The sequence below is a fragment of the Vidua chalybeata genome, chromosome 3 (genome assembly GCF_026979565.1).
Source record: "Vidua chalybeata isolate OUT-0048 chromosome 3, bVidCha1 merged haplotype, whole genome shotgun sequence".
Lineage (NCBI taxonomy): Eukaryota > Metazoa > Chordata > Aves > Passeriformes > Viduidae > Vidua > Vidua chalybeata.
The window spans coordinates 47,879,057-47,898,321 of NC_071532.1; the positions used below are offsets into that span (position 1 = coordinate 47,879,057).

General features: G+C 43.8%; 2 protein-coding genes across 5 annotated transcripts in view; one reads left to right on the top strand and one right to left on the bottom strand.

Moving 5' to 3' along the window:
- Positions 1-1,171: 1,171 nt before the first annotated feature.
- On the top strand, positions 1,172-5,317 carry LOC128786271 (uncharacterized). 3 transcript variants are annotated; one of them, XM_053939445.1, is made up of 3 exons: positions 1,172-4,361; positions 4,502-4,921; positions 5,108-5,317. In XM_053939445.1, the coding sequence occupies exons 1-3, from the start codon at positions 2,520-2,522 to the stop codon at positions 5,315-5,317; spliced, it is 2,472 nt and encodes an 823-aa protein (XP_053795420.1). In that variant the 5' UTR covers positions 1,172-2,519. The 3 variants fall into 3 exon arrangements, with proteins under 3 accessions (XP_053795420.1, XP_053795419.1, XP_053795421.1); XM_053939444.1 differs by having other exon boundaries at positions 4,502-5,317; XM_053939446.1 differs by lacking the exon at positions 4,502-4,921.
- Positions 5,318-14,798: 9,481 nt separating this feature from the next.
- ADGB (androglobin) overlaps positions 14,799-19,265 on the bottom strand; it is a 99,500-nt gene continuing 95,033 nt past the window's right edge. For both annotated transcript variants that reach the window (XM_053939665.1, XM_053939664.1), the window contains exons 33-35: positions 18,121-18,208; positions 16,798-16,981; positions 14,799-15,329 (exon numbers count right to left, since the gene is read on the bottom strand). In XM_053939665.1, the coding sequence (XP_053795640.1) occupies positions 15,180-15,329; positions 16,798-16,981; positions 18,121-18,208 (422 nt within the window). In that variant the 3' untranslated portion in view covers positions 14,799-15,179. The remainder of the gene's footprint in view (positions 15,330-16,797; positions 16,982-18,120; positions 18,209-19,265) is intronic.

Consider the following 19,265-nt stretch of genomic DNA (forward strand, 5'->3'; position numbering starts at 1 on the left):
TGCACGCCAACTCTGTTGTACCAGTGCTGGCTGTGTGTTGAATTATAGCAATGATATACTCAGCACACATGGGTTGATAGATAGGTGGGGGACAATACTAGACCTCCAGCTCATGCTAGGTTTAGTGAGAAGACTGAAAAGAGAATGATACTTCATATGAACTTGTCTCTGCGTCCAATTTCTAAACGGTACCACAGAGATCTACATTCTTCTCACCTTAGCCATGTTTCCAGATTTTTTGTTGTTGTTTTGTGGTAAACAAATCAGACTCTTTAGGAGAAAGCAGATATGGACATAGACAGACAAACACACTAAACAGAACTTAAATATCTCAGCCTATGCATATGGTACTTCAGAGCATCAATTATCAAAACAGTTTCTATCTGCTACATCACAGCTGCAATGTGCTAAGCCAGTAATATATATGGGAGAAAAAAAGAAACCACTTCAAAAACCTAAGTTTCCAAAGAAGTCTTTTAAAATCAAAACTCTGAATAGTTCAGGTGAAAGCCATTTAAGCAAGTATGAGAAATCTGCTTTTAGGAAACTCACCTGTTGCACTAGAACAATAGAAAAGCATTTCCTTGCTTCTCCTAATGCTTTTGGTGAAATGCTGTGAGAGTCATTCTACCAAGAGTAAGAACAAGGTAAGAGGAAGTTTCTCATTCCTGCACTAGCTGAACCTCACATTCTCTCATGCCACATTTTTGTGGTGTAAGAAAGAAGAGTACAAACATAGCTTTAGGCACTCATGGCTAATATTTAGTCCCTTATCTTTCTCCAGTTCCCAAGAGTAAAATTTTTATGGGGTATGTAAAGTCCTGTGATATAAAGGCTTTCATTCCTTTGTCTGCTCTGGTGGACTAAGGGTGGAGTAGTTTTAGTCTTTCCTGGATTTTTGGATCTGTGATTCTAACCTCTGCCAACAATAGTCTCCAGAGCCAATTCAAGGTTTCTCTGTAGTAAAAAAAAAAACCAAAAAACCAAGAAAAACAAAAACAAACAAACAAAAAACCAAAACAAAAAAACCCCCATAATAATTGTGGCCTTAAAGATGAAGGAGTGGAGTATAGAAGAGAAAGGACAGGGTTTTTTTTCACTCCCCCTTTGTGCCCCTTTAGGCACTTTCTGCTTTCTGTATGTCTGATGTAGTTCTGATTGCTCCTAGCTGTGTCACCGCTGAGTGCTTGCATGCCTCTGTACCTGCCTGTAGCTGACATCTACTGGCTTTTGCCACGAGTAGAATGTCCAGACATCGAATGAAAATAAAGTCTAGCACACTACAGGCTGCAAAACAGTAATCTCCTTTTAGCAAGACACTTATATGAACTTATTAGCAAGTCAAACCTTACACAAGTCCATGAACATGCAGCTGCCCTATCCCTCCTTGTATATTCCAGCTTCACTATGAATACACCGAGCCAGGATCTCTCTTGCCCTATGCTTGGTCTTGTGAGCATGGGTCTGGTGAGAATGGGTCCCCCATGGTGTCTGGGAAATATATCCGGGATGTCCTGTCCGTGGGCGCACATCCATGGAATCCAGCTTTCTCAGGCTGAGAGTAGACAAGCCTGGGTATTATTTTCCATGGATTGTGCTGTGCCCACAGGGCTGCCATGTGCAAGGAAGTGTGGGAGGGGTTCCTGCTCTCCCTTGGGAGGCAGCAACAGTTTAGAAATCAGCTGCTGCTGTCCATCAATGTTTAGCACACTCCCCAGTTCCAGAAAGTTCAGTTATTCTGTTACCCCCATTGGCTCCTGTTAGAATACCACTCCTCCTCTGTACCCCGATTAGTTCTCTGTATGTCACCCCACTCTGTCTCCCCCTTTTACCCGTTGCCTATTGGCTGTTTTGTACCCTAACCACTCCCACTTCTTTGCCCTTAATACCCAGCCCCGCCTTTCCTCGGGGCTTCCGGAGCTGGCTCCCTTCTGGAGAGTTCGTGTCCCCCGTTTCACCCTCCTGTTCCTGCGACGCTCCTGAAATAAAGCCTCTAGGAATAAAGCCACTTCGGAGCCCTCTCGTCCTTACGGTGGAGCTATCCGGGTCCCGCCACATCCTCCCCGCGGACCAGTCCTCTGAGGGTTTTCCCCCGCACAGGCTGGGCACCCGGGTGAAGCCCGGAGGACTTGTATTTTAATACAAGTGGCGTCCCGAACACGGCGACCACTGCCCTGGTCACCGAGGAGCGTCTCCCGTGAGCGTCCGGATCCGTGACCCCGCGCTCCGGGACTTCAAGCGCCGTTTACCGCCTCTTCCAGGGGCAGCTGTACTTCGATTGTTAGAAGGCTTTTGCCTCCTGGCGTTGCTGACAACTCATGGATATCCGACCCTGCAGCTTCGGGGGAAGCGCCGGATTTCACGAGATCAGCAGCACTCCACCGCCCCACCACAGCTTTCTTCTTTTTGCTGCGTCCCGGTGTTGGTGAGTTTCGCTGCTTGAGGCGAGCAGCCGACGCAGGCTTTTCTTTTCTTTTCTCCTTTTGCTTTGGCCGGGGATCTCTCTTGCAGCGGGAAAAATGGGCAACCGCCTTTCCCCTGCACGACGGGAGTTTTATATCCAAGTTAAGTCCGCCCTTATGTTGGGGAATGTTTCCTTTAAAAAAGGGGTTTTAAAATCTTTTGTTAAATTTATTTTTGAACACTTTCCTGACGTTTCCATGGACGATGTCTTTTCTGTTTCATTTTGGGGGAAAGTTGGACGTTACATTTCTGATGTTCAAGTTACGGGGAATTTTAAAGTTGGGAGATTTTTTCCAATTTATGATTCCATTTTTAATTTAGTTAAATCGAAAGGGGAAAGTTTGGGTCCCAGTTCTCCTACCCCTCATTCCGCCCCCCCCGCTCCTAACCCCACTTCCCCTAAGGATGGATCGGGAGACAGATCCTGCCAGAATGAGGCACAGGGCTGCTGCCATCTCCCTGCTGCCTCCCGTGCCACCCTGTCCTCTCCTTGTGTTGGGACTGGCCACCCCAGCACGAGCCCTACCCATTCCCTCGTTCCACGAGTCCCTGACCCCAGTTATATCCCCAGTTGTATCCCCAGTTGTCATGGTTGTTCCAATGCTGTTTTAATACCTCAAAATGGCGACGGCCTCGTGGCCGGTCGCCACACAGCACAAAAGGGCGCCTCCTCCTCACCCCCTCGGGTTCCCGCCACTGTAATAGCTCCGCCCCCTCCATCGGTTGCCGCCCCTGCATCGGGTCCCGCCCCCCATCACGCGTTGATTTCGGTGACGTCGGGACCCTCCCATCCTGCCTCCTTGACCATGCCCCTGGGTGGGCCCCTGGTGGGTGGGACAGGCCTGCCGGAAGGCCACGCCCCGGTGGGTGGGTCAGGCCATGCCCCAGTGGGTGGGTCAGGCCATGCCCCAGTGGGTGGGTCAGGCCACGCCCCCTCTCATGCCGCCCCTGGTTCCCACGCCACCGGAACCGGAAGTAGGCCCAGCCGGAAGCAGGCCATCTTAGCCTGCAGGGTCTCCCGGCACCGGGACCCACTGGCAAGGGAGAGGCTCCGCGCCCTAGCCCGTCCTGCCTCATCCTCGGAAGAGGATGAGGACGGCGACGACCCCCGGCCCACAACCAAGCCGCGGGAGGGCTGGGCCCGGATCCGGGCCGAGGCCATTAAGGATGGGGACCTAGATCTCGCAAGGGATCTAGGTCCATTTGAGGCACCAATTGTGCATAAGAGGGGAAAAGAGCCGAGGTGGGAACAGTTACCATACGTGGAAGTGAAGGAGTTGAGGAGAGCCGCAAAAGATTATGGGAGAAATTCTCCCTTTTTTAAAAATGTTTTAGACCTTACCTTTTCGGGACATTGCCTTGTACAACATGACCTTCGCTATATAGCGAAGGCCCTGCTGTCCCCCACAGAATTTCTTCTGTGGGAGATACATTGGAAAAAATTGATTAAGTCTCTCCTAACAAAGTATGATCTCAGGGAGGTGTTAGGAGACGGCGCAGAGGGACTTGAAGCTCTGGCAGGGGAAGGGGAATTTAGCAGACCTGAGGACCAAATCCTCCTTCCCGAGAATTTGTTAAGTGACATAAGGGACGCTGGGAAGGAGGCACTGCTGAAAATCCCCGATGGTACCACCCCCCTCCAAAACTTTTCATCAATTCTTCAAGGCCCTGATGAAACTTTTATCAAGTTTGTGGACAGGTTAAAGGAAGCCATCGACAGGCAGATTGAGAACGTCGAGGCCCGAGAAGAACTTCTGCAAAAGATGGCCCTGACCAATGCCAACCCGGAGACCAAGAAGATCCTGAGGGCTCTTCCCCAGGATCCGGAGCCTACCATCGCTAAGATGGTAGAGGCGTGCACCAAGGCGACTTCGATGGAGCAAACAGTGGCATTTGCGGTGAGCAAAGGGGTGGGGGAGGCGATGGTAGACCTGATGAACACTTGCTGTTTCGGCTGTGGCTAGTTGGGCCACATCCAAGCAAACTGCCCACACTGGCCGCCAGATAGGTCTTACCACCCTTACAACCCCTCCCCAAGACCAACATACAGGAATCCCTGCTTCCATCGGCCGGGAAACGGAAGGCAGAGCACGAGGAAGGGACGCGCCATGACACCAAATGGCCCATCCCAGCGCCTGGGGCTGCCATCTCTCCCGGAGAACCACGGCCCCAACGGTACGTTTCTCCGGACGTCCGCAGCCAGGAGGATGGGCTCCGGCTCCTCAGAAGAACCAGGCAACTGAACTGCGCCCGTCGCCAAGTCCTCCGGACCAGCCTTCACGTCATGTTTCCAGATGAGGACTTGGTTTGCGTCCCAGCGGGATTCCTGCCACCGCCCTACTGTGACTACCCCACCACTGTCTTGCTGTTAGGAGACACCGCCAACACGCCGGATGACCTCACCATCATCCCAGAGGTCATCTACTTTGAGCCAGGGACAGAGCTCACCGTCTCCGTGGTATGTTACCAGCCTCCATTCTCCTTGCCTAAGGGGTCTCCTTTAGCTCTTTGCTACATCTTGCATGTCCACACAGAAGACACCAGCATGGACCTTTCAACAGATTTTTCTTCGGACTCTTCTGCCTTTCTTGTGCAAAACGTAAGCAGACAGAGACCTATTATTAAGACTTCTTTTGTTTTACAGGGAAAGTCCATCTCACTAGACCTGATGGCAGAGACCGGCGCGGATGTTACCATCATTCCCCAGGCAGAGTGGCCTCGCGACTGGGAGCTGGTGTCCCCTTGTGGCACAATCTCCGGCGTGGGAGGTGCTGTCAATTCCCGCCGGAGCAAACATCTGGTATGTGTGGAGTGGCGGAGGGTCAGGTTGCCACAATTAGGCCTTTTGTGGTAGCTTCCAACATCAAATTGTTAGGTAGGGACGTTTTGTCCCAATGGGGTGCCCGACTTGACATCCCTAGTCCTGCATGGGATTTTTAGTCTGGGCCACTGCGGAGCACACCTCCCCACTGCTCAATTGGAAAAGAGACACACCGGTGTGGGTGGACCAGTGGCCCTTACCATCTGAAAAATTAAAGGCGCTCAATGAACTTGTGGAGGAGCAGGTGCGCCTGGGGCATTTAATACCTTCCACCAGCCCCTGGAACACACCTGTCTTTGTGATTAAGAAACCCGGCAAAAACAGGTGGCGCCTGCTCCAAGACCTACGCAGGGTTAATGATGTCCTCGAAGATATGGGCCCTTTGCAACCAGGCCTTCCCTCTCCCTCCATGCTGCCCCGGGATTGGCAGCTTGCAATCCTTGACATCAAGGATTGCTTCTTTAACATCCCTTTGTATCCCAGAGATGCTCCCAGATTCGCCTTCTCGGTTCCCTCCATCAACCGAGGAGAGCCATATAAACGCTATCAGTGGACCACTCTGCCCCAGGGATTGAAAAATTCCCCTGTGCTCTGCCAAACCTTTGTGGCTCAGGTCCTTTCCCCGGTCCGTCGCCTCTTTCCCGAGGCAATCCTTTTGCACTACATGGACGACATTTTAATTTGCGCCACTGACGCGACCTACTTGAAAGCGGCCTTGGAAAAGACAATAAAGACCATCAAGGACTCAGGATTTCAAATTGCAGAGGAGAAGATCCAGCTGTCATCCCCCTGGAAATATTTGGGCTTCCTAATCACGGGAAGAACCGTCGCGCCCCAGTCCCTCACCATCAAGGACAACCCTCAAACCCTGCGGGACTTGCAGCAGCTCTGCGGCACCATCACGTGGATCCAACCTCTCCTAGGACTCACCACAGAGGAGCTGTCACCGCTGTTCCAACTGCTGAAAGGCAACAGCGACCTGGCATCCCCACGCCATCTCACCCCGGATGCCCATGAGGCCCTGGAGAGAGTCGCAGCTTCCATCAAGTCCCGTCAGGCACATCGGGTCGTGCGGTCCCTCCCCATCAACTGTGCCATTTTAGGTAAGTCCCCGAACTTACATGCCCTCTTATTCCAGTGGGACAACAGCCAGAGGGACTCACTCCTGATCATCGAGTGGTTGTTCCTCCCACATCAGCCTGCAAAAATGGTTACACCTTTTCTGGAATTAATGGCAAAACTTATTATCAAGGCCCGCCAGCGCCTCCGGACCCTCGCAGGGTGTGACCCAGCATGCATCTACTTACCATTAAATTTGGACCAATTGGATTTCCTCTTACAAACAAATGAAAATTGTTGATTTCGGTAGACAGCTATCCTGGTCAAATTTTAATACATTATCCCAAACACAAACTTTTTAAAGACACCTTGTATTTGGCCCCAAAATCTTTCAAAAGTAAGATTCCATTGAAAGGTGCTCTCACGGTGTTCACCGATGGATCAGGTAGATCCCACAAGTCGGTGATCACCTGGAAGGACCCGGACAGTCAGAAGTGGGAGTCTGACGTCCAAATAGTTCAGGGTTCCCCCCAGATCACTGAGCTTGCAGCGGTTGTGAGAGCCTTCAAAAAATTTCAACAACCTTTCAATCTCGTCACTGATTCGGCATATGTGGCCGGGATAGCAGAGCAGGCTGAACACGCCCTGCTCAAAGAAATTCACAACAAAGCATTGTACAGCTTGCTCTCAAAACTCACTTGGCTTATCTCACATCAGAAGCAACCATATCACATTCTGCATGTTAGGTCACACACAGACCTGCCAGGTGACATCACTGAGGGCAACCGGAGAGCTGTAAACTGTAGAAAAAGCTAAGCTGTAAAAGCTTAGAACTGTAAACCATACAGTTCTAAGACCCACCTTGCCAGATGTCCACATGCAGGCTAAGATGAGCCACGCCTTTTTCCACCAGAATGCTCCGGCACTTTGCCGTCAGTTTAAAAACTCAAAGGAGCAGGCACGGGCCATCTTAACCACCTGCCCCAATTGCCAATCCCACGCCTTACCGTCCTTAGCGACGGGGGTTAACCCTCGGGGATTGGGGGCATTGGAAACCTGGCAAACAGACATAACACACTTTCCCTCCTTTGGGCGGCTGAAGTACATCCATGTGTCTGTAGACACGTTCTCGGGGGCAGTGTTTGCCTCCACCCACACGGGGGAAAAAACAAAGGATATCATCAAACACTTATACATGGCTTTCTCCACCTTGGGTGTCCCTAAAACTATCAAAACAGATAATGGACCAGGGTTTGTGTCCAAACAATTCATGGAATTCGTGCAACAATGGGGCATTGACCATATTACAGGTATCCCACACAACCCTACAGGACAATCAATTGTGGAGAGAAAACATCAAGAAATTAAAAAACTACTAGAGCAGCAAAACGATTCGGCCCTTTCCACAAGCCCTGTACAGAGGTTGTGCAAAGCCCTATATGTTCTCAATTTCATGAACTGTTCGGACTGCAAGCCAAACCCCCCGATACTACGCCACTTTCACAATAACACCAGGTCGCAGTTGAAAGAAAGACCACCAGTGCTCATTAAAGACCCTGAGTCCAGGAACATCAAAGGTCCATACCCTCTGATAACGTCGGGGAGAGGGTATGGCTGTGTCTCCACAGAACAGGGCCCCACGTGGATCCCAGGCAAGTTTATAAAACCATACCGGGAAGACATCGTGAAAGAAAGCCACCCCCCGGACCACTCCCCCGAGACGACAGCTCTGGCCGATACCACCGTCGCCTGGAGTCGGAGGAAAAGGAAGGGAAGCAGACCCATCGACGCCGCCACAAGGACTCTGATAACTAATCGATACTTCCCACCGGCTTGGACAGTTTACCCCCTGACCCCATCCCCAACCATCCCTTACCCTTTCCCGTCCTACCACCTTCCTCGCCCCCCTTACCCTCACACCTGACCCCACATTTTTTCTGTTTCAATGTTAATTTAAATGGGGGAGGATGGGGATTTGAGGGGACCCTTGGTTTTATTTTCTTTTTGTATGTTCGAGTTATTAGATTACCGACCACCCAGATGGCAATTACATCAGCCAGAACACCCCGCAGTGACCGGCTTCCTGCAGCTGCCTTCGTCACCATCTTATGGCTCCACCTGGCAGGAAGCTGGCTCATGCCACAGCCCAAGGAAAACGTCTGGGTCACACTGGCAAAGTCTATAGGACAAGAACAGCCTTGCATGGCCATGGGCAGTGTAGACAATCCGTTGTCTACATGCCTGGTGGGAGTCCCCCTGTCCGAAAATGATTTTCCGTTCACAGGGATGAAACTCAACCCGGCGGACTCCTGGATGGGTTGAATGAGGACACTACCACAGGCACCACAGGAACCCCAGGAATTGGACCTACTGGGGTCCACAAGGGTCCACTTTTGTATTCGGTTTTATACTAAGGCCCCACAAACAAAACCAGGGCAAAACATCAAAGACGTAACACCAGCAAATAGAAAATACATCAATGAGTGGTGCAATTACACAAGCCCTGTGTTGTCCAAGTCCTACCCATTCCCTAAGGAGCTCCCTCGGGGTGTGTTTCTCATCTGTGGGGACAGGGCGTGGGCTGGGATCCCCTCCAATACCAAAGGGGGTCCCTGTAGCCTTGGCAAGCTTACGATGCTAACCCTCAATAAAACCCAAATTCTGGATTGGAAGAAGAAAAGTCAATTGGCACACAAAAAGCGATCGTATGGTGAATTTGACCCAAATTGCGATTCCGAAATTTATGATTGGAGTGAGGGAAAGAGGGTTGCCGCTTCTATTTTTCTACCATGGTACGCGGCAGCGAAAGCCCTCGGTGAGATTTCTCACCTGGGGTGTTGGATGAGTAAGCAGGCCAACGCTACATCTGCCGCATTATCAGACCTCTTGGCAGAAGAAAAGACCACCAGGCACGCCACCTTACAGAACAGAGCGGCCATCGATTTTCTGCTGCTCGCCCACGGCCATAGCTGCAAGGACTTTGAAGGGATGTGCTGCTTCAATCTGACATCGAAGAGCACATCCATCCAAGCCAACATCCGGCGGATCCAGGCGTTAGTCAAAGACTTAAAGACTGAAACCAGGGCTGTGGATGCGGTGAACAAGACCTTCTCCCAGTGGGGTGTTCCTGGGTGGGCCATGCCCATCGTTAAAGGTTTAATTTGGATTTTGATTATTATTTTCTTAATTTCTGTAGCCTTAACTATCTTTAAGAAAATGTTAACGAGGAACTTGGGGAATGTTTTTTTAATAAATCAGAAAGGGGGAGTTGTGGGAGGGGTTCCTGCTCTCCCTTGGGAGGCAGCAACAGTTTAGAAATCAGCTGCTGCTCTCCACCCCAGAAGAGCTGTCCATCAATGTTTAGCATACTCCCCAGTTCCAGAAAGTTCAGTTATTCTGTTACCCCCATTGGCTCCTGTTAGAATACCACTCCTCCTCTGTACCCCGATTAGTTCTCTGTATGTCACCCCACTCTGTCTCCCCCCTTTACCCATTGCCTATTGGCTGTTTTGTACCCTAACCACTCCCACTTCTTTGCCCTTAATACCCAGCCCTGCCTTTCCTCGGGGCTTCCGGAGCTGGCTCCCTTCTGGAGAGTTCGTGTCCCCCGTTTCACCCTCCTGTTCCTGCGACGCTCCTGAAATAAAGCCTCTAGGAATAAAGCCACTTCGGAGCCCTCTCGTCCTTACGGTGGAGCTATCCGGGTCCCGCCACATCCTCCCCGCGGACCAGTCCTCTGAGGGTTTTCCCCCGCACAGGCTGGGCACCTGGGTGAAGCCCGGAGGACTTATATTTTAATACAAGGAAGCACCTCACATCTACCCATGGAAGAGTGAGCATTTTGGGGCTTGCCTTTTGAGGGAAAGCCATGTGTTGGGCAGGGAGACTCAGGTTTCAGAGAGAAGCATGCACTGAGATCTGCCCCAAAGTCACATGTCCTGGCTACACTTGGGCCTGTACATGATCTCATTTTCAGAATAGCCTGCTCACTGCCTGAACCACTGACCCTAACCACATTCTTGATGCCACACAGATCAAAGTTTCTGAGTCCTATCTAACAATGTTCCCCTGTCCCCCCCAGCAAATATTTCTTCTTATTGTGGCTAGTGACGTCTTCACTGCACCTTCCTTTTGTGCTGTTGTCACACTTCATACAATGCAAATGGTTTCCTCTCTTTTCCTGGCTTCCTACTTCTCTACTGTCTTTGTCCTCTTTTGAGATGGAGGACAAAAGCATCTTGTTTTTCTGCAAACAAGAATATTTAAATCATTGAAATACGACCTGGACTCTGAATCTATTAGGACTGATTCAAGAAATGAATGAGAGGAAAAAAGGGCTCTGAGAGTGAGATTTCTTCTGCAAACTGCCATGTGATTATGCAAAGCTGTTCTCTTATGTTTTCTGCCAGACAAAATATGTAGACATTTTTCTTGGCTTTTGGAGGGGAAATGCTGTGCATGTGCATAAATTCTGTCTTCCTTGGATTAAAATATGACCTTATAGAGTGGGTAAATTGCACTTTGCTGGGGTGAGCAGACTGGCAACTCAGAACTGAGCCTGGTTTCACAGCACATTGCTGGTCTCAGTAGCAAGGCAACATGGAACAGGCTTGGTCTGCTTTTTGGTCTGTAACTCACTGTGTAAATGCCAGCCAAATTAAAGCAAAGCAGATGGGACAATTAATATGAAGATTAATGAAGCTACTTGCATTTAAAAGTAACTGTAGACACATATTTTAATGGAAAAGATCCTTTCTAATTCAGAATAGCTGGTCAAGAGAAAAGGATCAAGCAGTGAAAACTGTTAAAGCTTAGCAGAACACACCTACAAAGAATTATTACAAGTGAATAAGTCCTTATGGACTTAATCTCCATTAAACTGAATTATCAGGTCAAAGACTTATTTTCTTTCTCTGCTATCTGCACCACACTGTGAATCTACCATTTTTCCTAAAATGTAGAAGAAAAGAAATCAAACTCTGATAAATTCTTTAGGGATTATTCACAATGAAATCTAACATGTTTTCATTCTTCTGTGACTTCTGCAGTTTCCATCCAAACTTTTACAAATTTCTACTGAATAGTGACATTTTTCCTTTGTATAACTGGCTACACTTCCGTTGAAAGAGAAATGAGTGTCAGGGAAGAGTACAATAAGCAACTTCTTTTAGTTTTACCACACAAAAAATGCAGCTCAACTTTAATGAGATGTTGAAAGATGCTCTCTGCTCTAATAGAATTCTATATCAATATTCAAATTTCCAGCCAATCACCAAGTATATTTGTAAAACATTTCCAGTATTACTCTAAACTATGAGCTCACTAGGTGTTTCAAACTGCATAACTGGTTCACAGGAGGAAAACCAGGCTTGTCTCTCACATGCCACTGTGCTGCTTCTTGAAATTGCTTCTTCTTGATGTTTGGATACTAACAGACTCTTCAACAGTGTTTTAAGTGCAGAGAGTGGAATCAGCTTTGTATTTTATTCATGAGTTGGAGGTACTTAAAGATGTGGGGGAATCACAAAAAATAAGAAGAAAATCTTACCATTATATTGGAGACTGTCTCTAAGAAGCACACAATCTTCTGCCAGACACGGATCTGGATTTTTGAATTGCTGAGTTACCAAATTCTCTTTATCTATGTAAAGAAATGGCTGCCAGACTCTTCTTCCAGAGTCAGACTTGAAATTTCAGGGGAGAAGTATGACAGTTAAACTGCAGCTTTTCAAGATCAATATAGATATATGTGCTGTTTTTCATACCCAGAGCCTTTTCATGAACAAAAAATGAGAGGCTGTGTAAGTGACAAACTGTGCCAACATTCACAGAGATTATTTTCTCTAAGAAATATTAGAAGGTCCCTACTCCCACTCCCTCAAACCTCTTCTGTGGTGTGATGCCACCAATACCTGGTATAGTAGGCTTTAATGCAGCCATTCTGCTATTGCACCTCCAAAATTACTGTCATCTTGAAAGATAAAGCAATCGTGTCTTGATCCAGAAAAGTTTGTCCTATCTGTTTCTGTTATATAAAGGACTTGACTCCATGTGTGAGTCTTTTGCTGAAGTTCTTCACTGAGTAAGAATGCACATAATTTCAGGGTTGTCCTTATACCCCTATTGAATCTGACCCAGTATGGCTGAGCTAAGTATAAGCAGGACTCATGACTACTGAAATTCCAGTACTTTCATTACAGTAAATGTTATAAAGTTATGGTGCTTAAAAATTGCGTTACTCCTACAGGGCAAAAGAATAAACATGTTTCATCCATGTGAACACATAATTTGATTATTGAGCAGCCTGGTCTTCAAACTTGAGGCAAAAATCCTATCAATTAAAACACAATGTACCATTCTTGTTTTCCTTATAGCAAAGTGCTCAACACAATGGCTCTTGAATTTACTGCAAATGGCTGTTTTGGAATAGTTTTGTTTTAGTTTTTGTACATATTTCCCTACTAACTTAGTAGGGAAACTTAGCCTGTAATATAGTGCACCATGTAAAAAAAGCTGTTTTGTTGGCGTAAAACCGATGCATATGAAATGTCATCTGTTTCTGGTCCAATGTATGTATATTCTTTGACACAATCCAAACAAGGCATTTTCTCTTCCAGGCTCCACTGAGGTAAGTGAATATTTTGTTCTTCTGGAATATGCACAGGGATTTAGTAAAACTGTTACTGTGCTTCTCTTAAAACATTACACGCTCCAAAGTACATGCAATTAAACAGTGTGACAGTTATTCACACCCTCATCACATCTACATTATTAAAATGATAAAAGAGCCAGTTGAGACATTCACGAATCACACAGCAGATTTCCACGATGCCACATTATCCTTCAACATGAAAAAATTATGAAACTTAGAATTATGTTTAACATCAGAGCAAGATTTGATAATGTTGATCTGAGTACACTGTGCCTGAGTTTAAGTCAGTTGACAGCTGATTACATGTAGGGACTGGTTGTGATCATGGAAGTTATTAGCTGAATTTTTGACATTTAGATATTGATAATGCTGGTTTTTGGAGCTGGATTGATTTTTACAAAAGAATGTCATTATAGTGCTTGCAGTGACATGAAGAACAGAACTTCAAGTTGATCTTCCTCTACAGAAGCTCATTAGAGATTCACATAAGAAGACAACCAACACGTGCTATTGCCATGGAAATAAGATGGAATATTATGAAGCAGTATATCCCATATTCCAAAATAGAGAGGACAAAGACCAATTATAGCAAACGACTGACAGGCTTTTTATTTGCAGCCTGTATGGGTCAAAGCAAATCTTAGCTCCTGCTCTTTGGAATAAAAATCACCAGTGCAGTTTTAGGCCTCTGGTTTCAATTCTTCCTTTTCAAAGACAAAAACTCAAGTTAGTTAGTTTAGTTTAGTTTATGATGTATGGGTGGAAGGAGGCCAAATGGAAGCATTGGCATTGCAGCAGGTGTGTAGGTGTGATGAGGTACAAAGCACCTATGTCATAGAACTGACAGAAGATTGAGTCAAGTTCAAGTCAAATAGTGAGGTATGGATACAACAGAGCCAAGAAAAAGCAGCAGAAGCTAAACATCTGGTCATTAAGATGCAGAGGAAAGACTAATTTCAAAGACAATGGCTAGCCAGTACCAGTGGCCAGAAATGCAAAGGATAAAATTTCTTGTGATTTACATTAAATTGGTGAGTCTCACTTCTTACCTTGCCTAGATAATTAAATGCTTTTGGACATCCTCGACATATTTCAGGTATACAAGACATACTTATTCTAACTTCCCAGCCTTCTGCTTGTGAATATATACATGGAAAATACTTTAAGTCATTTAAAACACCTGTCTGTTCTAGAGAGTTTTCACAATTGTAACAGTCTGATCATTGTGTTTGATTAATAGTGATAACTTCTGAGTGTTTTTTTTTTTTTTTTGGAAAAGAAAGATGGACAGGGAAGCAGCATGTGATGATTGTTTTTTTGTTTTTGATGACATGATGACATAATGACAAACACAAGAATTCTGTGATAATGGAAACAAGAGCTTAGAGGAAATACTTCACCCTTTGAATAAAAAGCCTGTGACTGCTACTTCATTCACACGCTGGTTTACTTTTAAGAAATATTTTAAAATTCCAGCTGGGAGTCTATTGTAATTAGTCATTTGAGCAAAGTCAGCATGGGCAAAACACATTTTAGGAAAAAGAAACAAAGGAAATAATAGGGTTTTAAGGAGTGTTTAACAAGCCTTGGAAGGTTGTGTCATGAGTTTGTCACTACAGAGAGTTATTGTGAGAATCCAAAACACTTTAAGCGAATGATGGAAGGGAAAATATTACAGTACATAGAAAGCTTGTGAGCCTACTCCATCAGGCTTTGGTAAGCCTTCCAATGCCAGTATATGAAAAGTATGGTTTGTCACTATTTAATTATGATAAACTTCACAAATTGTCATCCACTTAAGGAGCCAGGTCAAATGACATTCAAAACTGTCAGGTTGCATTAACTATTTCAACTCTAATTCATTCTTGACTGTTTTTGTTTTGATTGAAAAAAAAAAAGACAAAAGACACTGGGGTTTTTTGGGAGAAGAGTCTGAATGGAATATGAATTTTATTGCAAAGTTATTCTAGCAAAGCATAAAAACTTTAATAGTAGTGTGTAGCTTTGTAGAATACTAGATAAATTTTTTCTCTAGCAACAGGCAAAGAGATAAAATGTGATAGAGTTGCCAAAAGTACTTGAAAATAATAAACATTTTTTCTCACCTTTGCATATGAACTTTCTTTCCCAAACTGTTAAATACAATTCACAAGTGATAGCAACTACACTTTTTTCGCTAAACCTTTACCATTTTTTGTTTTTCTTTCGCTCTGCTTGCAGGGCTGCTTCCTGAGCTGCCAGTTCTTCTTCTTTTCTGTGCTTGGCCTCCAGCAGCTGATTTCTGTATGCTTCCCGAATGCTATAAACTCTGCCTCGGGCTTCATCCAAGGATGCCTAGCCAAAAGCAAACAGCAATACTGCCCTCTCAACACATCAGTCTTGATTTCACCACAACCAACTGCATCCTTCCTGTTCTGTTTCACTTTTTGACTCTCTATGTACAAGGAGAGCAATCTCTCCTTTTCTTTTTACATGGATGTTTATTGATTTCTCAAAAGAAACAGTCAATCTTTTCACCATGAAGAAGAGAAAGTTCAGGAAATGGCTTAGGAGTTGTGGCCTTTTGAGAGGCTAAAGGAGCCTAAATCATAATGACCTTCAATGAGGCTTGGGGCAAGTGGGCCTTTGATACCTCTGAAAACTTTTCCCTTTCCATTTCCATCCTGAAAAATGGGGATACCGGGAAATCTGTATATAGTTCTTTGTGGTCTACAGACGAAAGGACTGCAAAAGTGCTTATCAGCACAGTGTGCATATTCACAAATAAATCTCATTTTAAATTCATACTGTGAAACTTTTTTAATGGAAATACTTTCTAGAAAGAGTCAAGGATCTACTCTTGTGAAAAATTTGCCCTTCTAATATACAATATGTTAGGTATCCAAAATCATAGCAACATCTGAAAACCTGGACTGACATCCTTATTAGGGTCAGCCACTGTTGGAGAACTGCGGCTCCTTGCTGACCTGTAGTTGAGTAATACAAATCAGGCTGTCTGGGAACTAGCTAAGGAGATGTTTTCAATTAAGATTTCTGTAAATAGGTTGATTTGATGTAAAATTATTTTTACTGTCTCTTATCCAGTTTTAAGAGCTCTAAATAGTCACCAACTGATTGATAGTGGTTATTGTATCACCACTGTAACAAACAATTTTGTTCCTGTTGATGCTCAACAGTTAAGCCAATTTGGTATGATACTTGTACCAATTTCATGTGCAGTGCTTTGGCTGAGTTAATCCTCACAATGGATCCTACACTAATGCTATCACATTTATTATTTACAGACATGTTTTTTTGAGGTTTAATAATATTAATTCTTCATTTGCTGGCATCATGCATATTACAAGAAAACTGCATTCTCTAACTTTTCTGAGACACATTAAGAGCAACGTATCCCCCTGTGTAATTGGTTTTTTATTATTTTCAAAAGCTGCATACAATTTTATAAACAAAAAAAAAATAGCCAGACTGGAGATGCTTTACCTAATAAGCATCTGGTCATGTATGTCAGTTTTTGGTCAGTTTTTTCTGACTTTTAACTATCTTTTTATGGTGATAGAATAGTGTTTTTGCAGAGAGTGTATCAAAAAATACCAATAATATCATATTAAGGATGCCATGCAGTACTGTTTTTTTACTTTAGAACTTCTAGTTATACTTTGCCCAAGTGAAATTCCAAGCTTGTTCATTGCTTCTTATCTCCAGTATTGAATACAAGCTTTGATAATGGTTGATCAGGATATTCAGACTAGTGGCGGACATCACAGCAGCAGTTAACTGGAAAGCAATCTTGAAAACATACCTGCAGGTTCTCATACATTTCAAGTATATTCTGCTTCAATAAAATTCTGTCATTCTTTTCTTTTTGTTTTTGTTCCAAAGCCAGCATGCAAAGTTGCCTAAAATGGTTGAATTTTTCTTCTTTATGTATCTGTTGCTGTTGCATGATAGACTCATTTCTCAGCACAGGTTCAGACATTGTTTTTCTGAAAGAAACACAAACCAGACATTTGTTTCATATCAAATGCAGTTTTGGTTGTTGTCTGTTTTGCTTAACATCTATATGCGAGTATTTGGCTTATATTTGGCAACATCACCATCATATGGTTGGATATGATTAAGGAGTCACTTTTCCTCCGCTTCTATATGACACCAATAAGAAAATACATTCCTGAGACCAGGTCTTCTTATAATTGAGTGTCTATTTTAAATCTATTTATAAAATCATGCTCATTTTCAAGCATATGAAAAACTCCAACATGTGACACTTTTAATTGGAAGAAATGCATTTTCAGAAGTTTTTGATACTATAATTGAGACAAATGCAATTTATCTTTTAGGGTTTCTTCTGCTTTTGGCATAATGGCAGATAAGTGGATAATATACTTTTATATTTTGTCCTAAATGACTAGTGTAAAAGTCAAGTTGAAGACAAATGAAATGCTTACAAGGTTTAAGCTTGTGGAAGGTATTTTGCCATACTGTTTAAACTATTCACTCCAATATAATACCAATTTCCTTCTCAATTTAAAATTAAATTTGAGCATATTTTTCAGCATTTTTGAAGTCTTTTGAAGATCAATGAAATGCAAAAATGCCACATTGAATACAAATGGACATAAGCATGAAGTGGGTTGGTTATAGCTGCAGCACAGCAAACAAGGAGGTGCATTTAAATTAGCTCAGTAAGTTCATGTCAACACTTGTAATAAAGAATATCGTTCTTTTGAATAATAAATGTAATTAGTACAGTTATTTCAACTATTAACTATTATTAACTGAAGTGCATTTGTTAAATATGGTATTTTAAGCCTGCATAATATCCTGATAAATTTTTTATGACCCTGGGATTGGCTCAGTTGGCTGGAGTGTGGTGCTGGTAACACCAAGCTTGTGGGAGCAATCCCTGTACGGGCCATTCACTGAAGAGCAGGACTTGCTGATCCTTGTGGGTCCTTTCCAACTCAGAATAACCTGTGATCTGGATGCTCCTTTCAAGAAGATTCAAATAAGCATATTTGCCTAAATCCTCATTTTCTTCAAATGTTTATGTCAGATACTCATTACATGCAGTGCAGTGATTCAACACCTTTGATATTTATTATGTTAGGGCATGATTTCTTACCTCATGTAAGGACTAAGATCTATAAGCTCCCACTTTTTTTGCTGTGTTTTTAATCTTGAGTCAATAGCTGTTTGTGGTGTTTGCTTTCCTGTGGTAGAAAATATAAAACAAAACAGATTAAACTGGTTATGTGGTTATGCTAGGGAGCTCCGCCTAAATTCTTACATAAATTTTTCTTCCTTTGGCTCAGCAAAATACATTACTAAATGAGAATATGGGCTGGAGAGGACATAATATTTCTGCCCTTTTATTTCCAACACTAGGGACAGAATAAAGTTGCTATTAAAAACCCACATATACTAGAATGAAACTAATATGTGTATTTAAGCTAAATCCCCTCTACTCAAGAAAGTTAGTAAATCTAAGCAAGAACATTGACTTTGCAATGCCTAAAAAAAACCCAAAACAACTTCTGAGTATCATATTCTTTTGTTCAAAAAAATCAATAGAAATATGATTCTCCAGTGCTGACTGTAGTTTAAAAAAATTATATTCCCTTTCGGGGAGACTATTTAATTTAAGAAATACCAGTTTAAAGAAAAACTGTGACATACTAAAACTGATATTCTGAAATCTTAGACTATTTTTTTTAACCCCATGGATAATAACCATGCTATGTTTCATTGTAGCATTCTTGCAGTACAATGACACCATTAATTATGGCAATGGGCTGAGCTGCTTTGTCATTATTTCAATGCTTCCTTCTTTCAATTTGTCTCGATGTGCTGAAAAAACTTGTGACATTTGATGAGATTTAATGACGACTGCACTAGTTTTCTTTTATAAAAACTCTTTTATTACCTTACTTATAGCAGTAACCAATTGAATTCTGTTAAAAGTATTACCGGACTTTTCTCATGAGAAATAGGAAGAGGTTTCTGAGCATTAAAATAATTACTGTTTATAAATTTACCGTCTATATATAGACAAATATATCAGCCTTCTCTGCTGGTCTCAAAGGGTGACTTGGATCTTTGGAAGTGCCTTATGCACAGAACAGTATTCTCCAGAATACAAAAATACTGCATGTTACAGAAATGTTCAATCTCATCATTGCCAAATGCTGCACTCTGTGAAATAGAACCACAGCAACTTAAAGTCCTTGGGGTGTCTAAGACATTGTATTAGATTCTAAATGCTTAGTT